This window comes from Salvia splendens, chromosome 1 (genome assembly GCF_004379255.2).
Source record: "Salvia splendens isolate huo1 chromosome 1, SspV2, whole genome shotgun sequence".
In the NCBI taxonomy this organism is placed as follows: Eukaryota; Viridiplantae; Streptophyta; class Magnoliopsida; order Lamiales; family Lamiaceae; genus Salvia; species Salvia splendens.
The window spans coordinates 41,007,466-41,024,536 of NC_056032.1; the positions used below are offsets into that span (position 1 = coordinate 41,007,466).

Consider the following 17,071-nt stretch of genomic DNA (forward strand, 5'->3'; position numbering starts at 1 on the left):
ACGCTGCGCAAAAAGAACCCGTCTCGGGTCGTGTGGGTTGTGGAGCGTCTTCACGAACGTCGACCACCTTGGGTAGATACCATCGGCGAGATAGTAACCCATGCGGTATATATTTCCGTTGATGGTGAAGTCGATCGCCGGTGCTACACCATTCATCACATCATTGAAGAGTGGTGACGAATATAGCACATTCAAGTCGTTGTTGGATCCAGCAACGCCGAAATATGCATGCCAAATCCATAGGCGGTAGTCGGCGACCGCCTCAAGGATAAGCGTTGGGCCGCCGCCTTTGTGACCGCTCAAGTGTTGCCCCCTCCAAGCAGTCGGACAATTCTTCCACCTCCAATGCATGCAGTCAATGCTGCCAAGCATTACGGGAAAGCCATGGACTGATTCGTGAAGACGAAGCAACCGTTGGCAATCATCAGTGGTGGGTGCTCGAAGGAATTCATCCCCAAAAGCAGAACGAACGCCCTCGCAAAAATTCTTTAAACATAGGATTCCAGTGGACTCACCGATATGCAAATACTCGTCGAACATGTCGGCCGTTTGCCCAGTAGCGAGTTGTCGGATGGCACACGTACACTTCTGCAACGCCGTGATACTTTGCCGGCCGGCTGCATCTACACCTGTTTGAAAGTATTCAACACGTGCGGACAATGTGTTGACAATTCGCATGAACAAGCGCTTTGACATGCGAAAACGGCGCCTGAAGTAATCTGCCGGAAACCGCGGCTGGTCGGCAAAGTAGTCGGCAACGAGCCTTTCGTGGGCTCCCTCCCGGTCACGATGGATGTACCGTCGATTTGATCTGGTTCGTTGAGGAGGAGGAGCAGGGGTATTCGCCGCGACATATGCTTCGTAAGCGGCACGATGTTGTTCGTAGTATTCTTGTTCTTCGCGTTCCGCTTCCGCCATAATATGGGTGAAATCCATTTGAGATTTTGAGTGGGGGATGAATGTGTTGATAGTTTGTATGAGAATTATGAATGAGAGAAGAATGAGAGATGATTTGATGTGATAAATGGATGATGAATGTGTGTATTTATAGATGATTTTGGGGAAAAAAAAATCAAAAAAAATCAAAAAAATTCAGAAAAAACGGGAAAAAAACGGCCATATTTTTGGGATTTGGAAAATTTTTTTTTATTTTTTAGCATTATTTATAATTAAATACCGATTTTTTAAAAAAAAAATAAAAAAAAGTTTAAACACAACGGCTATGCCGTTGACGAATGGGAGCGCGCCACGTGTGCGTCCGCTGGCACGGACGCGCTCGATACATCGAGCAGCGCCGTGCCAGCGGCGCGGCTGCAGCGGCGGCGGTCCTGCGCCTTGCCAACGGCGCGGACGGCGGTGGCGTCTTTCGCCACCGCTGCGGATGCTCTTAGTTTGTAATCACGTAATATTGAAAATAGGATTATTGTGAATATATATCTAACAATACAAGTGAAGGGTTATATATATAAAACAAAGAGCTATTGACACCTAATATCACAAAATTTTTGAAAGACTTGTTTTTTCCACAACTTTGAACTTAAATTATAATAACACGAACTTAAATAGTTGTTGAATTTTTCCCACCGGTGACAAAATTCAACTACATAAAAATAAGATGAATAACATAAATGGCTTCTAGGGACTTTATAATCACACTGTTATCATATTTCAGTGATAACCATATCTTAGGTGGCGTAATAATAAATGAAATGTAGCTAGGGGAAAAATTCAACAACTATTTAAGTTCGTGATATTATATGCCAAGTTTAATGTTTGTGGAAAAAAATAATTTTTTGAAAAAAATTGTAATATTATGCGTCCCCTAAATTAAAATAGGTAGGGAAGGGAATTACTACACATTATTACTATCATGATTAGTAGTTACTAATACAATTTGATTGTTTGGTTGGGAATTAGCAGAGGCAGCAGCAGCGTTGATCTTCTCCTGCAGTTGAGGCGGATCAAGATCAACAATGGCCGCCGATTCCTCAGAGAGATGATGCTTCATCTCTCTGTGTTCTTGGCATATGGCGCACCAATGCAAGCAGCAGTGCACTGCACACGGATCACACGGTGAATCCTTCAAGTGGTATTTCCGCTGCAGCAACTGCCGCCCCATCCCGCTGTATATGGCGCACACCCACCACGCGAACAACAAACCCTCCGTCACCAGGCACACCGTGTCCGGATCAATCATCCCGTTACACGCCATCGTTAAAGCAGCGGCCGCTATGCCACCTTCCACGCACACTGCATGGCCCACGCATGCCCTATCCGGGGATATCTTCTCGTTCATCACCGCCATGTTGCGCCCAAATAGCACGCACGGGCATAACAACCCTGTCACGCCTGCACGTATTTTATTTCATCAGTACATGCTCTTTTAATTCTTGCATTAGTCTTTTTTTTTAAAATTTTTGAAAGAGAATCAATAATGGTTCTCTGTTTCAAGTTTAACTTACAACTATTAGAATCATCAAGGCAGCCAAAGATGCCGGTAGCCCAATCTTCGTCCGCTGGAGGCACGTACGATACAGGTAGGGATTGCCCACATAGCTCACATGTTCTACCATTTACCTGCAAGATTTCTCATCCAATTAATGAATCTCACAATTTACATTTAAACTGTGCATATAGACCAACTTTTTAATTTGTGAATACATGTATAACCTTTTCGATATCAATGGGTTCGTTTAGTTCACCAGGAGTGATGTTTTGTAAGGCAATTTGATCCTCTGTTAGCTTTACGTACGACCCTTCTGCCATCTCTCTCATTAATTCATTAACTTTTTGGGAATTCTATGAACTCAGAAAGAGAGATTAATTTCAAACTATTTTGTGTTTAATTAATTATATTTGCTGAAATGAGGAAGTAGCAGTTAAGTTAGTTGGTAGAATTATCGGATCGAAAAACACTCCCATGCATTAATTGATTAACTAGCTACGCTTGTATTTGTATACTACTACTATTAACTATGTGGTTTGATACAGACGACTTTAATTTATACATCCACTATTATTTAAAAGAGGGAACATCTTTTTTGGTCCACGAACTTTGCCAAAGTATCATTTTAGGTCCGTGAACTTTGAAAATATCATTTTAGGTCCGTGAACTTTGAGTTAGTATCATTTGAGGTACTTTTTACTATTTCCAAGTTTTTTGGACGAAAATACTCTCAATACCTTAAAGTGTATATATTTTTAATAAATTTATCATATACTCATATTTTTTTATAAATATCTTTACAATATATTTTTGACAAATTTTCTAAATATAATTTGACCTTAAATATTATCACTTAATTTTGTGACATGAAAGTAAAATTGCTTTATTCAATTTTTTATTATTAAAGAAAAGTTCTTTATTCAATTTTAAAAAAATAATATAAAAAATTGAAGAAGCAATTTTACTTGCATGTCACAAAATTAAGTGATAATATTTAAGGTTAAATGATATTTAGAAAATTTGTCAAAAATATATTGTAAAGATATTTATAAAAAATATGAGTATATGACAAATTTATTAAAAATATATACACTTTAAGGTATTGAGGGTATTTTCGTCCAAAAAAACTTAGAAATAGTAAAAAGTACCTCAAATGATACTAACTCAAAGTTCACAGACCTAAAATGATATTTTCAAAGTTCACGGACCTAAAATGATACTTTGGCAAAGTTCGTGGACCAAAAAAGATGTTCCCTCTATTTAAAATGCGTCTTTTAATAAACTTTGGTACACTATGTGCAAGTTTTATTTATCAAATATTAATGAATCCAGATTCTATGTGGAAATTATTAAATGTATTTCATTTCATTCATGTTTAATACTCCCTCCACTTCCAAATAGAACTCTCTATTTTCTTTTTAGTCCGCGAATAGGAGTCTCAATTCACTTTTACCATAAATGTTAATAAGGTTTCACATACCACTAACTCATTTCATTCACATTTAATTTAAAACTAATATATAAAAGTGAGACTTATATTCCATTAACTTTTTTTTCACTCACTTTTCTTAACATTTCTTAAAATACATGTCACTAAGAAATGAGATTCCTAATGGCGGACGGACGGAGTAATTAATACTCCATTGCTTTCGTCCAAAAAAATAATACTGGAGTAATAAATGAGTCAAGTAATAACTAGATGTCTATCTTTAGCTAATGTTTAAGATCATGATAAATTCTTAATTTCTTTTCTATGTTTATTTCCTTGGAACACTACCAGATTAGAAAATGTAATCCAATTTAAAGAAGGGGTAAAAATGAAAATATGCTCAAATTATTAAAACAAAGTAAACTCCCAACAACAAGAAGTAAGGTTCATCGTATTTTGGCTTACCTTATCCCAACTGAGGTCTGAAACAATCATCAATCATCAATGGGAGGCGGTTTCATGTTCTCTGCCAACTCAGCCTCAGCCTCCGCTTCGCCGCCGTTCCCCGCCTCAAGAAGCTTCCAAACTCCGGCTGTGTGCACTGAACTTCAACCATGCTATTGCTCTGATAACGACAGCTTTTTAGGGCCGGTTCCTTCTCGGGTCGAAGTTGAATCTGCAATTCTTCAACTCCAAAGGTTAAAGATCGCTACTTTTTTCCATTTCTTCTTATTCTTCTCCAACTTCTGATTCTAATCGGGATCAAGGTTGTTATTTTTACTTGATTAGATGGGTAATTTGATGTGGGATATTTTGAAAAATACTCAATTTGTTTATGTATGATTGAATGATAAGGCTTCCTTTTGGTGGAATTGAATCACATACCGAATTTGGGGATTTCAAATTTATTAGATTTGTGAAACCATATTTGTCAATTTGATGTGAATAGCCTAATTTTAACCTTTAATTTCATATGCTCATATGAAGAAAATAATTATATGTAACCATCTAAACAGAGCAGCCTCAGTCAAGTAACCCTAAGAATAGTGAAAACTACTTTGATTGTATATTTATGTCAGAAATTAGTTCATTATATGCAATTGGCTTTTGCTTGCATTTCTGTGGCTTAATGTGGAGTGTTCTAATCCTATGCTATAGTCAGGTTTATGCGTGACCAAATGCATCACCATCTCCACTTGCTATCTCCCGGGTTCACAAAATTCTCCGAGGCGTTTGCCATGATGCAAGCAGAACCACCTCTTCTGGTGCTTCATGGATGTCTAGCTTGCATTTTCATTATACTAGTAAAATTTTGGTAGAGAATTCTCTTTGATTATGTCCTTTTTGTTCAGAATTTGGTTACCTCTATCTCGTGTGATGAAGCCGTTTGGAAGGCCATGTTGAGTAACAAGGTGGTTGGTGATCTACGAGGCTCAATCTCTGCAGGTGGCTCCATTTTTTCTTGTTGTAAGAGTTGATAAAACAAATTTTTAGCTCCAATGATTGGTTTGTAGTAATAAATATGAATGCAGCTAAAGAAGAGAAGCTGGTGAGCTACCTTGAGAAGGCTAAGGCAGAGCCAGCGTTGGCGGATGTTATGCTGAAATGGATTTTGGATTTGGCCAAGTCCAAAGTTATGCAACTGCTTGAAAGCTTTACATCGCTCGTGAATGACATATTCCAGCCTCCTTCAAATGAAAATCCCAGTTCACAACTTGATGACCTTCTTGACGAGAAGCTTAGGTCTTCGTTGCTGCTCTCTGTCGTCATCCTTCTCATTGTTGTTGTGGTCCGCGGCCAACAATGAGACGTGTACAAGATAGCGTCTCTCTTTTGCTTCACTTTCTTGATTTTTTACTTATTTGGTTTCTGTTTTCTTGTTAACTATTTTCTGTTTCCCTTTGGTGAAACTTCTGTGGTTTCCATAGGCAACATGTTATCTAACTTTGGCGGTCTAAGAAATAAACTGGTGTTGTTGAAGCAAATGATTGTTTAAATCTCTGCACATTAGTATTTAGTACCATTACCAAATAAATTATGACCAGTTAAATGGAGTATAATAGTAGTAGTATGAATTTTAAATACTCCGTATATGGTATGAGGGTATACGTGTATTTTAGTACATGAGTGTGTTTTGTAGATTCAAAGTAGTATGTATAAGTGATTGTTGCAATTTAATCCCATTTTATCACACGTGATTCCATACATCCATAAAAATAGTCAATTTTTTGTATTTTAGTTCGTCCACTAAAATTTGTCTTAAGTTTATTATAATTGATGCCATCTATAAATAGGATTTTTTTGTGGACGAAGAGAGTATGAAAAAATATATACATAATAGACTAAGTAGGGGTGAGTAATCGATTTTCGGTTTAAGTTGTTGGACAAGCAGAACTAAAAAATCCAAATTTTATGAAAATGAAAACCAAATCGAATTATCAGAAAAACCATTTTTTCAAAAAATATATCCAAAAGTTTTGAAAAACCAAAATTCAAACTACAAACACTGAACTCGAAAATCGAAATTGCATAATACTATATCCAAGATATTTGGAAAAAAAAAATTTGAAAATTAATATTAAATTTAATTTTTTTAATATCCGAACCGAACTGAAATTAGCCAAAAGTTTAAACCGTACCCGAAAAAAAATTGAACCAAATTTTAAATTTCGGTTTGATTCAGATCAAATATTCAATTTTCAATTATTTTGCTCGCCCCTATACTAAGAATATTATAAACGGATATAATATTAAAAGTAAAAGCATATAAATAGAAATTTATACAAGAGTGGTTTTTCCTTTAATTATTTAACTGAAAATACTTTCCGGATTGTGTGTGTTTTATGCTTTAATTCTTAATATTTAAATCGCAAATCCAATTTCTCTTTTGAATAGGCTGAGCTTTAACTACTAGTCTACTACCACAACATTTTTAATCAATTCCAAATTGCATGGATCCATTTGTCTGATACTTTTGATTAGAACTTCTAATTAATTTATTATGAAGCCAAAAGTGATTTACTTTTTGTAGCTACACACCTAGGGGTATGTTATATGGGCCAGATTGGGAGCTTTATTTTGAGCATCTATTTTCGAGATATATGGTTGGGTCCAAAGTGAACGACTTTGTCCCTCAAATTTGCCAATGTGCATGCAATAATAATTAATAAAATTAGCCTAAATCATTGAGAAATAGACTATGTATTAACGAGAAAGATAGTGATGGTGAGGTCATTTACCACCTTCAAATAGGAACAAATAACTCCCTACTGTGCATAAAATCCCACAAAAGATGTCACATATATAGTTGAGTCATTTCCATATATAGTACTTGCTCCGTCTCATAATAGATGTCACACTTTCATTTTCAGTTTGTCCCACAAAAGATGTCACATTACCTTTTTTTGGAAAAAGTTCTTTCTCACATTAATATAAATATACTATTTTATCTCTCCACTTAACACACAAAACAATATATGCTAAAATCTCTTGTCATTCTTCAACTATGCCATCTATTATGGGACGGATGGAGTACTAACTATTTTCTCTTTCTTGACTTATACAGCAAACAGGATTAACCTTGAAAGAAAAATCGACTAATTTTCGATATCTTATACTTGTACTCCTATAATTAAGGGAGTCATTTGCGTGCTGATGAATAAATACAATGTACTTGCACAAGTTAAATAGCAGAGAATTAATTGATGAATAATATTTAATACTATTTATGCATTATATTTGACGTGAGGTTTCCTTCCTCTGGCAATTAACATTATAACTACCTAATTTGAATTATTGACTTTTACATCTAGATGTGCTAGGAAGATTCCTTTAATTTGTAGTTTGGAATTTTTTAAAACTAAATTTATATTATATTTTGGAGTTTTCATAAACATAGGTTAGCACGTCCAGTCCTAAATATATACGTGTCATTTCATTTATCTATTCTTAACCCTCGTCGTCGGTTACATGCTTCAATTAATCATTGTAACAGGCAAAGTTAAATTGTTTCATAATGAATTGCAAATAAATTGCATTTACAAGTCTATACTTATCTAAGTGAGAGCATATCACCAATTATTTGGGACGTACGTGGAATAATTGTTTCATAATGTTGAGTAAAGGTTGAAACTTGAAACGCGTTTCCGTAATATCTGTACATACAAATCAGGATGAGATTTATTAAATGTCTCATTTTTGTGTTCTAATTCTAAACTATTATTATAATAGTACTAATATATTAGTATAAATTACAAATTTATTCTAGTATAATAATATTTCTTTAAAAAATACTCGATTTTGAACAAATTGTATACCTTGTGAATTTATAACTCTAACAATCAAAATTTTGTATGTAATTAAAGTGAAAATAAATTCTAAAGAGTTAATTAAAGGGTTCGAACCCCTTGGCCTAGCGGTAAAGGGTGCTGGATACCGCGTCCATCCTGGAGGTCTCGAGTTCGAACCCTGGGTGGCCCCTTGGCCTAGCGGTAAAGGGTGCTGGATACCGCGTCCATCCTGGAGGTCTCGAGTTCGAACCCTGGGTGGCGTAATTTGTCTTTCCTCCTTGTTATAGGAGTTGATTTGTAATTTCCTCCTTCATATATATGATATAAATATATGAAGTTAATTTAAAAAAAATTAAAGGAAAAAAATTTAAAAAACATGTGAAAAAAATGAAGACACAAATAGTAGTCCTTTGGTGTATTATTGTATTTAAAAAAATAGTAGTCCACGAATATCGTATCAATAATGATACACTGATAATGACTTAGCGAATCTAATGGAAATCTTTTTCTTTTTCTTCCCACCTTCCCAAAGTATGATTTAACAGAAAATTACTAGCGAGCACCTCTAAAATAGTGTGTCGTTGGAATCTTTGAATCAAGTCAAAAGACACACAGTACCCTTAAAAGGAAACACAAGGATAGATTTGGAATTTCCATGTACTTATATTTCAATATTTATTATGTAAAATAATGAATATTTAAGTGAGAATTATCTTATTTGTGGTGAGTAGTGTTATAAATCATCATAATTAATTTGTGTCCAAATCATTGAAATTTTTTTTGTGGAGAAGTCTCCGAGTATTGCATGTATTGATATACATTTTGAGATATCACACTCAAAAATACACTTTTTTTAAATAGAAGCATCACCTCTTTATTTTTTATTTTTATTTTTATTTTTTACTTTATTCTCCTTCTACTTAACAAACAAAAAATATATTGAACAATAAATGTTCCACTTAAATTGAGACGGATGAAGAATAGTATAAAATATTTCTTGGACGTATAAAAAATCATTTATGCATTAGGTGCAGTATAGACCGTGCGAAATTACAATACATAGTTGTTTGATGAAGCTACACATCAAGTCATCAGCCAATTTATAAAGTTAACAACAAAGGGCAAAATGTGTTATACATAAACTCTTAAAGATGGTAATTGAGAGAGGCGTTGTATTGGAGGTAGAACATGGTGGCAAAGATAGAAGAATGGTTTTGATTGTATTTTTCTGTTATGTTTTGAATAGGTTACACATGTTCCCTTTTATAGGGGAATTACAACCATAGGAAATACCACCATTACACTAGGAACTATCACTAATTAAATGTATCTAGGAAAGTTCACTCATTTATTGTAATACCAATTACCAAGTTATGGAAACTTGGTACTAGCCGTTATTCTCTTCTTTTTGACACTCCCCCTCAAGTTGAGCAATGGTATCTCCAATGTTCAACTTGGCCAAAACTTCTCTAAAAATTCTGGGATTCACTGCTTTGGTTAGGATATCAGCCAATTGTTCCTCGGATCGCACAAACGGGAATTCTATGACTCCACCTTCCAATTTTTCTTTAATGAAGTGGCGATCGACTTCAACGTGTTTGGTTCGATCATGTTGTACTGGATTTTCTGATATGCTGATTGCCGCTTTATTGTCACAGAATAACTTACTCTTTCGGTTTGGGGGAAAACCGATCTCAGTAAGTAATCTCCTAAGCCATATGATCTCCATGAGTCCACTCTTGATGCCTCGGAACTCTGCTTCAGCACTTGATAAGGCTACAACCTTTTGCTTCTTACTTCTCCAAGTAACTAGGTTGCCTCCGATGAAGGTAAAGTATCCACCGGTTGACTTTCTATCGACTGGATTACTTGCCCAATCGGCATCTGTATAGCCATCTACTTCAAGGTCCTTTCCTTTTCTTAAGAACACTCCATAATTTGTTGTGCCCTTGAGGTATCTTACTATTCGTAAGGCTGCGTTCATGTGTTCTTCTTGTGGTTGGTGCATGAACTGGCTGACAATTCCTACTGCATATGCAATGTCTGGCCTGGTGTGCGACAGATAGAGTAATTTCCCTACTAACCTTTGATATTTCTCTCGATCTGCAGGTTCAGCTCCCTCAACAATTTTTAGCCCATGATTCGGTATCATTGGTGTGTCAGCAGGCTTGCAATCTAAGAGGCCAGTTTCTGCCAACATGTCGAGGACATATTTTCTCTGTCTTAAGAATATTCCATGATTCGACCTGAGCACTTCAATTCCTAAGAAGTATTTTAGAGGGCCGAGATCTTTCATGTCAAATTCTTTAAACAGATTGATCTTGAGATTGTTGATTTCTTCTGTGTCATCCCCTGTGATGATCATATCATCGACATAGATGATGAGACAAGTTATCTTATCTCCTCTCTTTTTTGTAAAAAGCGTATGATCAGAAAGACTCTGTTTGAACCCATGCTTGACCATTGCTTGGCAAAATCTTCCAAACCAGATTCTTGGGGACTGCTTCAAGCCGTAAAGAGTTTTCTTTAATCTGCACACTTGCCTGTAACCAAATTCGGTCTCAAATCCAGGTGGAACTGCCATATAGACCTCCTTTTCTTCACCTAATTCTCCATGGAGGAATGCATTTGTCACATCAAATTGATGTAGCGACCAATCCTTACATGCTGCAACTGACAATAATGCCCGGATCGTGTCAAGTTTAGCAACTGGGGAGAAAGTCTCGTCGTAATCAATTCCATACACTTGAGTATATCCTTTGGCCACCAATCGCGCCTTATATCTCTCGATTGATCCATCTGCACGTCTTTTGATGGTGAACACCCATCTACACCCGACTGGTTTCTTCCCTTCTGGTAGACTACATTTTTCCCACGTTCCATTTTTGATCAGGGCATCAATTTCCTTTTTCATGGCTTCTCTCCAATGTTTGTGCTTAACAGCTTCTTGGAAAGACTGAGGAATTTCTTCTTCTTCATATAGGGCAACCTCGAATGCTCTGGCCATCTCTGTGAGGTGTCTTTGAGCTATGTTTGCTATTGAATACGTTGTTTCCTTCCTTTCCAATCTGGAGAGTATCTTTTGGGAGGGATCCCCCTTGTACTTCTGTGTGGCAGTTCATACCGCTTCTCACTGTCCCCTTCTTGGCCTTCACTGTAAGTGTTAGTGATTTCTAAAGGAACTATGTTGAGTTCAGCAAGATTGTTTACCTCAGGATTCGAAGACGGAGTTGATGGTTGGGTGATGTCTCCAAACTTTGCGGCCTGACTAGTGGATTTTGATAGCTCATTGGCATGGCTTGTTTCCTCGTTTAAGTTGAGTTCTGTGCCAATGATAGGTCTGTTTTCCTTCCCCTCATCTCCCCCTTGCTCGGTTTCCCCTAGTATAGGTTCCGGCTGATGGATTGCGTCCGTTGGGATGTATAGCCAATTTAGTGGGTCGCTAATTGGTCTATGTGGTTGGCTCTCCCCCTGACCGCTAGATTGGCTATAGTAGTATTCTCCCTCAACAAAATCACAGTTCATGGTAGTATACATGTGCTTATTTATAGGGTCATAGCACCGATAACCTTTCTGATTGACCCCATACCCGAGAAAAACACATTTAACGGCACAAGGAGAGAATTTGGTACGGTCATGTTTCGGGATGTGGACAAAGACTGTACAACCAAAGACTTTCGGGTCAAGGGTGAGATAGGTTGGTTTCTGTATGGCTTCATGGTTGATAAAAGTATCGATGGGAGTTTTGAAGTTGAGGATACCTGTTGGAAGACGGTTCATAAGGTACACAGCGGTGGCTATAGCTTCTGGCCAAAAAGATGTGGGGATTTTTGACTCGATGAGGAGAGCCCTGGTGATTTCTAGGATATACCTATTTTTCCGTTCTGCTACCCCATTCTGTTCAGGTGTGTATGCACAAGAAGTTTGATGGATAAGCCCTTTTTCAAGAAAGAAGGATTTCATGTTGGCATTTAAATATTCCCCCCCATTGTCGGACCGTAAGACTTGGATATTTTGTTTATACTGAGTTTGGACCATGCTGTAGAATTGGGTGAATTTTTCAAAAACCTCAGTCTTATTTTTTAAGAAGTAGACCCAAGTCATACGAGAAAAGTCATCTATAAACAGGAGAAAATAACGGAGACCCTGGCCCCCATTGATTGGGGCAGGACCCCAAACGTCAGAGTGAATCAGAGAAAACGGGGTAGACACTCGAGTATTATTCAGTTTAAAAGAATGACGATGGCTCTTGGCCAAATGACAAGTTTCACAATCAAGAGAGTGCACACTAGAAAACATCTTAGGAAACATTAATTTCAGATATCCTATGGAAGGATGTCCTAACCGATGATGTAAAAGCCAAGCCTTTGTTGTAGTTGCTTCACGGGTTAGTAATGCCGCACTTTGTTGAGCTATCTCATCCACGTAGTACAATCCACTTCGTTCAGTGCCACGCCCAACTATCATCCCCGTCTTGGTATCCTGTAACACGCAAAAACGAGGTTGCATCAGTAATTTACAGTTTAACTCCTTGGTCACATGACTAACAGATAATAATTTGTGTGAAAAAGTTGGGACAAAGAGGCAGTTAGAGAGCCGGAGAGTTGGAGAAATATTGATAGTGCCTGCCCCCTCGACTCGAGCTAAATCCCCCCCGGCAGTTTGGACATAGGTTTTAGTCGGTTTAGATATTGTGGAGAAGTCATTTGGATCGAAGGAGATCGTGTCAGTAGCCCCACAGTCAAAAATCCATTTGTGCTCCTTTTGTTCGACTGTGGTGGATGAGGTAAAGGCTAAGGCTTTAAAAGGGTTATGACACGGGATATTAGGTTGAAAGACTAGCCCGTCTGATTTGTCGGGGAATTTTTTGGAAATTTTTGGGGCATTTTTAGGATTTTCGGAAGTGTTGAGGTAAGTTTGGGGTTTTGTGGTGGTATTGGGGTTAAATTTGAAAGTTGAGGAAGTAGTGGGGTGATTTCGGGTAGGATTAGATACTCGGGAGTTGGGGGGGAATTTAGGAAACTTCTGGGGGGGCGATTCGAATTTCCGAAATTTGTTAAAATAACCCCCAAATCCCTCAGCCCTAATTTCATACGGCGCCTCAATCATCTTCTCCTCTCCAACTCTCAATTCGGCCTCTGTCGTTCCTTCGGTGCTGGTGACCGTTGACGCCGGGTTACCTTCCGACCAGACCCGGGCGATTGAGACCGATGCGACGGCTTTTTCATCCCCGCCGTTCCCCGTCGCGACGAAGCTGTGGCGACCCGGACCTGGAAGCTGCCCGCCGCCGTTCCCCACCGTGTTGGCTTGACCGACGTTGCCCGCCGAGCTCTCGGTGTTGGTGGCTCGGTCCCCAACGGTCACCGCCGCTGTTGCTCTGCCTCCTCCACTCCGATTCCGGTTCTGCCTTTTCTTCATGTCTTCCCACCAATCGGGAAATCCGTGGAGGTGGAAGCATGTATCCACCGTGTGCTTCTTCCCACCACAGTGGCTGCAAGTCATTTTGCTCTTGTCGGTTGGAGTCGCAGATCCGGCAGAGAACTTGGGTGGCGGTGGTGGTCGGCTCCGGTTCATCGCTGCTAATCCGGCACCTATTCCAGCTCCTTGTGAATCTCCAGAGAGTTTGTAAACCCGCTCATTAGCCGATTCGCGTCTTACCAATCCGTAAGCGCTTTGTACAGTGGGTAGTGGATCTTTGTTTAAGATTTCCCTCTTTAATGCATCATATCTTTCATCCAACGCCCATAGAAACTGATATAATCTATGCCTTTGAGTGTTGCTGTTGTATTTCTGAATAGATGATGGAGTATCCATCGGATTTGGATCCATTTCGTCGATGGAAATCCAGAGCTTCTGGAACTTATTCCATAAGTTTTCAAGGCTCATATTCCCCTGCTTCATGTTGTACGCTTGCCTGTGCAGATCCGAAACTTGGAACGGATCAGTTCCACTCCCGTATGTAATGGCCAGACCCTCCCATAGGTCTCGGGCCGTTGCGTATTGTGATACTTCGTTGACAAGATTGGCTTCGATGTTGTTTATAATCCAGTTGAAGCAGCAATGATCTCTCTGCTTCCACTTCGGATAACCGGGATCACTAGTTGGGGGAGGGTCGGTAACTCCGTTGATGTGAGACGACAGACCCTTCCCTCCGATTGCGTGTTCCATCAGAGTTGTCCAGAGGGAATAATTGTCGCCATTCAATTTGGTTTGAAGGTGTATCTCCCCCAATGATTCTGGTTGATTTGAGGGTGGAGGGGGTTGTTCTTGAGTTTTTGGTGGTATATTGATTTGCCTAAGGAATTCGGCTAATTGGGCAGCGAATTCCCCTGAGAAATTCATTAATGGTTGGTTGGTGTTTGTAGCTTCTGAGTCAGATCCTGACATGGCTTTATTTCTGATTTTGCAGGTTTAAAATAAAAGGGCCGGGAAAGGTATAAGGCCGGGAAGGGTATAACCGGGACGGTGATGAGAATTTTCTGAGTCCCACACCGTTGCAACCTGCTCTGATACCATCTTAAAGATGGTAATCGAGAGAGGCGTTGTATTGGAGGTAGAACATGGTGGCAAAGATAGAAGAATGGTTTTGATTGTATTTTTCTGTTATGTTTTGAATAGGTTACACATGTTCCCTTTTATAGGGGAATTACAACCATAGGAAATACCACCATTACACTAGGAACTATCACTAATTAAATGTATCTAGGAAAATTCACTCATTTATTGTAATACCAATTACCAAGTTATGGAAACTTGGTACTAGCCGTTATTCTCTTCTTTTTGACATAAACAATTGTCATTTAATTAACTCAAAATGATGCAAGACAGTTTAGTAGTAACTTTAGTTGGCTTATACTCAAAGTTCGATTAATCAAACGAGAAATACTCATTAAAAATTTTGATTGATCACAACTTTCAAACTATTACGCAACAATTATAGTACATTGTATCATAAAGTTGAGTTGGTTTTCGAATACATCAAACTCAAATTTGTAAAATAAAAAGAAAAGGGAAAGAAAAAATTAGAAGTTGAAACAGTTAGCATTCCCACAAAAACGGCTCTTGCAGCCAGAATATTCCAATATTGGCTCCAGCCAGCTGCCAAGAAGAAGCCAAGGAATCACTGTGATCCGAGCTAGCCAGGGTCAAATCTGGCAAGTCGGAAAATGTGTCGTCTTCGTCATGAGCCGTTGAAGCCGACGCCAAATTCGTCGAGGAATGGCAACTCGGCTCGGCTTCGGCGCTGGTGGAAGACAAGGCGGCGGCCTTTGCAGCCGCGGCTTGGATGTCCTTGGGCACGGCGGAAGCTGGGCGTGGCAGCTCGTGAGCCAAGCCGGGGAAGTTCAAGACGGCTGAATGGCCTTTAATGGTTAGGGCCGCCACATCATGCGCCCGAGCCGCCATCTCAGCCGTGGGATAGGTTCCGAGCCATATTCTTGACTTCTTTCTCGGCTCTCGGATTTCGCTGACCCATTTGCCCTAGCTCCGCTTCCTCACGCCGCGGAACGAGCCACAAACTTTTTTTGCGTCTTTGCTTGTGTTTTGTCGAGGAAATGTTGAATTTTTTGTCTTGTCGGAGAATGAAGAATTGGAGGAGAGGGAGCTAGTGGAAGGCAAGGCCGAGCCACCCGAAGACGAGCCGGAGGCCGCGGCAGAACATAGTAGAGAATTGATAGTGATTATTTTTGCCATTAGAAATGAAGTGTGGAAGTAGAATGGTATGGTATGGTATGGTATGGTTGAGATAGAGAGGTAGGTTTATGAGATTCTTTTGTACATATATAAATATATAATGTATGATGAACAATAAAAAGGGGAAGCATGAAACGCCAAAACCACACACTAAACAAATATTAAGCCATAATAATTTAGAATCGAAAATCAATACGCTACGTATCCATGTGGATGCATTCATGTTACACCAAAAAAACACAAACGTCATATAAATCAATTAATTTTACAAACACCAAAAAATTTAACGGATATATAAAAATTCTAGTTTTATGAATTCATATATAAATGTACAAAATATACAAAAATTTTGATATTTTATTAACTCGATTTTTTCAAAATATACATGATTTTTTTGAAAACTTTTGCAAAATTTGGCATAAGTTCTTTGTCCAATATTGACCTTTTGGAGTACTGTTGGGAATCTCACATAATTCTTTGTCTTTCGAAAAAAGATAATACCTTCACGTCTATTCGTAGTCTGCGAATATATAAAATATTGATTTTGAATAAATTAGAGACTTTGTATATAATCAATCATGTAGCAGTATTAAACAATATCCACGAATAATGCTACATCAGGGTAATCTTGATGAGGTTGACATATATAATTGGACACATGTAAATGTAGCCATAATTAGTTAGATTATCCTCCATGGACGAAACTAATTATGTTTAGGTTTTGATTATATTGTAGTTGATGGATCCGCGAATTTTTGATGTTAGCAAATGCTGGTAGAGAATGAAAATACAGACACAAAGAATTTACGTGGTTCGATTTACTGAAGTAAATCTACGTCCACGGGAAAAAGGGAGGGCAAGATTGTATTGCTTGATCTGTTTTCTACAGCTTACAAATACAAACTTGCTATTTGCTATATGGTGTTTTATCTCTAGAGAGCTTAACCTCCTCATATCAGATCTAAGTTCCATTTATATCTTGGACTAAGATCGTGGCTTGCATCACCACCCTAAGTCGTGGATGTCGTGTAGGTCATGGCCTAAGATCGTGGATGTAGCGTAGGTCATGGCCTACGATCGTGGCCTGAGTTGACGCCACGTGGTAGTGGGTGTGTTGGAAGTTGTGGAAATCCTGCATGGGTCCACTAACTCCTTGTTCGGTCGAAAACTGAGACCGAACTGCTTTGGTTGCCGATCTGAGAGTAGAGCTTGATG

General features: G+C 38.5%; 2 protein-coding genes and 1 pseudogene across 2 annotated transcripts; 1 reads left to right on the forward strand and 2 right to left on the reverse strand.

Moving 5' to 3' along the window:
* Positions 1-1,852: 1,852 nt before the first annotated feature.
* Positions 1,853-2,772, reverse strand: LOC121790394 (cell number regulator 6-like). The gene is made up of 3 exons (XM_042188648.1): positions 2,671-2,772; positions 2,463-2,577; positions 1,853-2,349 (listed from the first exon to the last, which is right to left on the reverse strand). The coding sequence occupies exons 1-3, from the start codon at positions 2,764-2,766 to the stop codon at positions 1,853-1,855; spliced, it is 708 nt and encodes a 235-aa protein (XP_042044582.1). The 5' UTR covers positions 2,767-2,772.
* A 1,516-nt stretch (positions 2,773-4,288) lies between these two features.
* On the forward strand, positions 4,289-5,860 carry LOC121800469. Its single transcript, XM_042200043.1, has 4 exons — positions 4,289-4,573; positions 5,038-5,140; positions 5,228-5,321; positions 5,408-5,860. Exons 1-4 carry the CDS (start codon positions 4,380-4,382, stop codon positions 5,680-5,682), a joined length of 666 nt encoding a protein of 221 aa, XP_042055977.1. The 5' UTR covers positions 4,289-4,379; the 3' UTR covers positions 5,683-5,860.
* Positions 5,861-15,031: 9,171 nt separating this feature from the next.
* LOC121804411 lies at positions 15,032-15,902 on the reverse strand (annotated as a pseudogene).
* Between the last annotated feature and the right edge of the window lie 1,169 nt (positions 15,903-17,071).

What these genes read in the sequence shown, in the direction of transcription:
- LOC121790394 (XM_042188648.1), bottom strand. Translation starts at nt 2,766, where the DNA reads ATGGCAGAAGGGTCGTACGTAAAGCTAACAGAGGATCAAATTGCCTTA. An exon ending in AACCCATTGATATCGAAAAG is followed by an intron (nt 2,578 to 2,670) that starts GTTATACATGTA and finishes GAAATCTTGCAG; the next exon opens with GTAAATGGTAGAACATGTGA. An exon ending in CCTTGATGATTCTAATAGTT is followed by an intron (nt 2,350 to 2,462) that starts GTAAGTTAAACT and finishes AAATACGTGCAG; the next exon opens with GCGTGACAGGGTTGTTATGC.
- LOC121800469 (XM_042200043.1), top strand. Translation starts at nt 4,380, where the DNA reads ATGGGAGGCGGTTTCATGTTCTCTGCCAACTCAGCCTCAGCCTCCGCT. An exon ending in GCAATTCTTCAACTCCAAAG is followed by an intron (nt 4,574 to 5,037) that starts GTTAAAGATCGC and finishes TGCTATAGTCAG; the next exon opens with GTTTATGCGTGACCAAATGC. An exon ending in AAGCAGAACCACCTCTTCTG is followed by an intron (nt 5,141 to 5,227) that starts GTGCTTCATGGA and finishes CTTTTTGTTCAG; the next exon opens with AATTTGGTTACCTCTATCTC.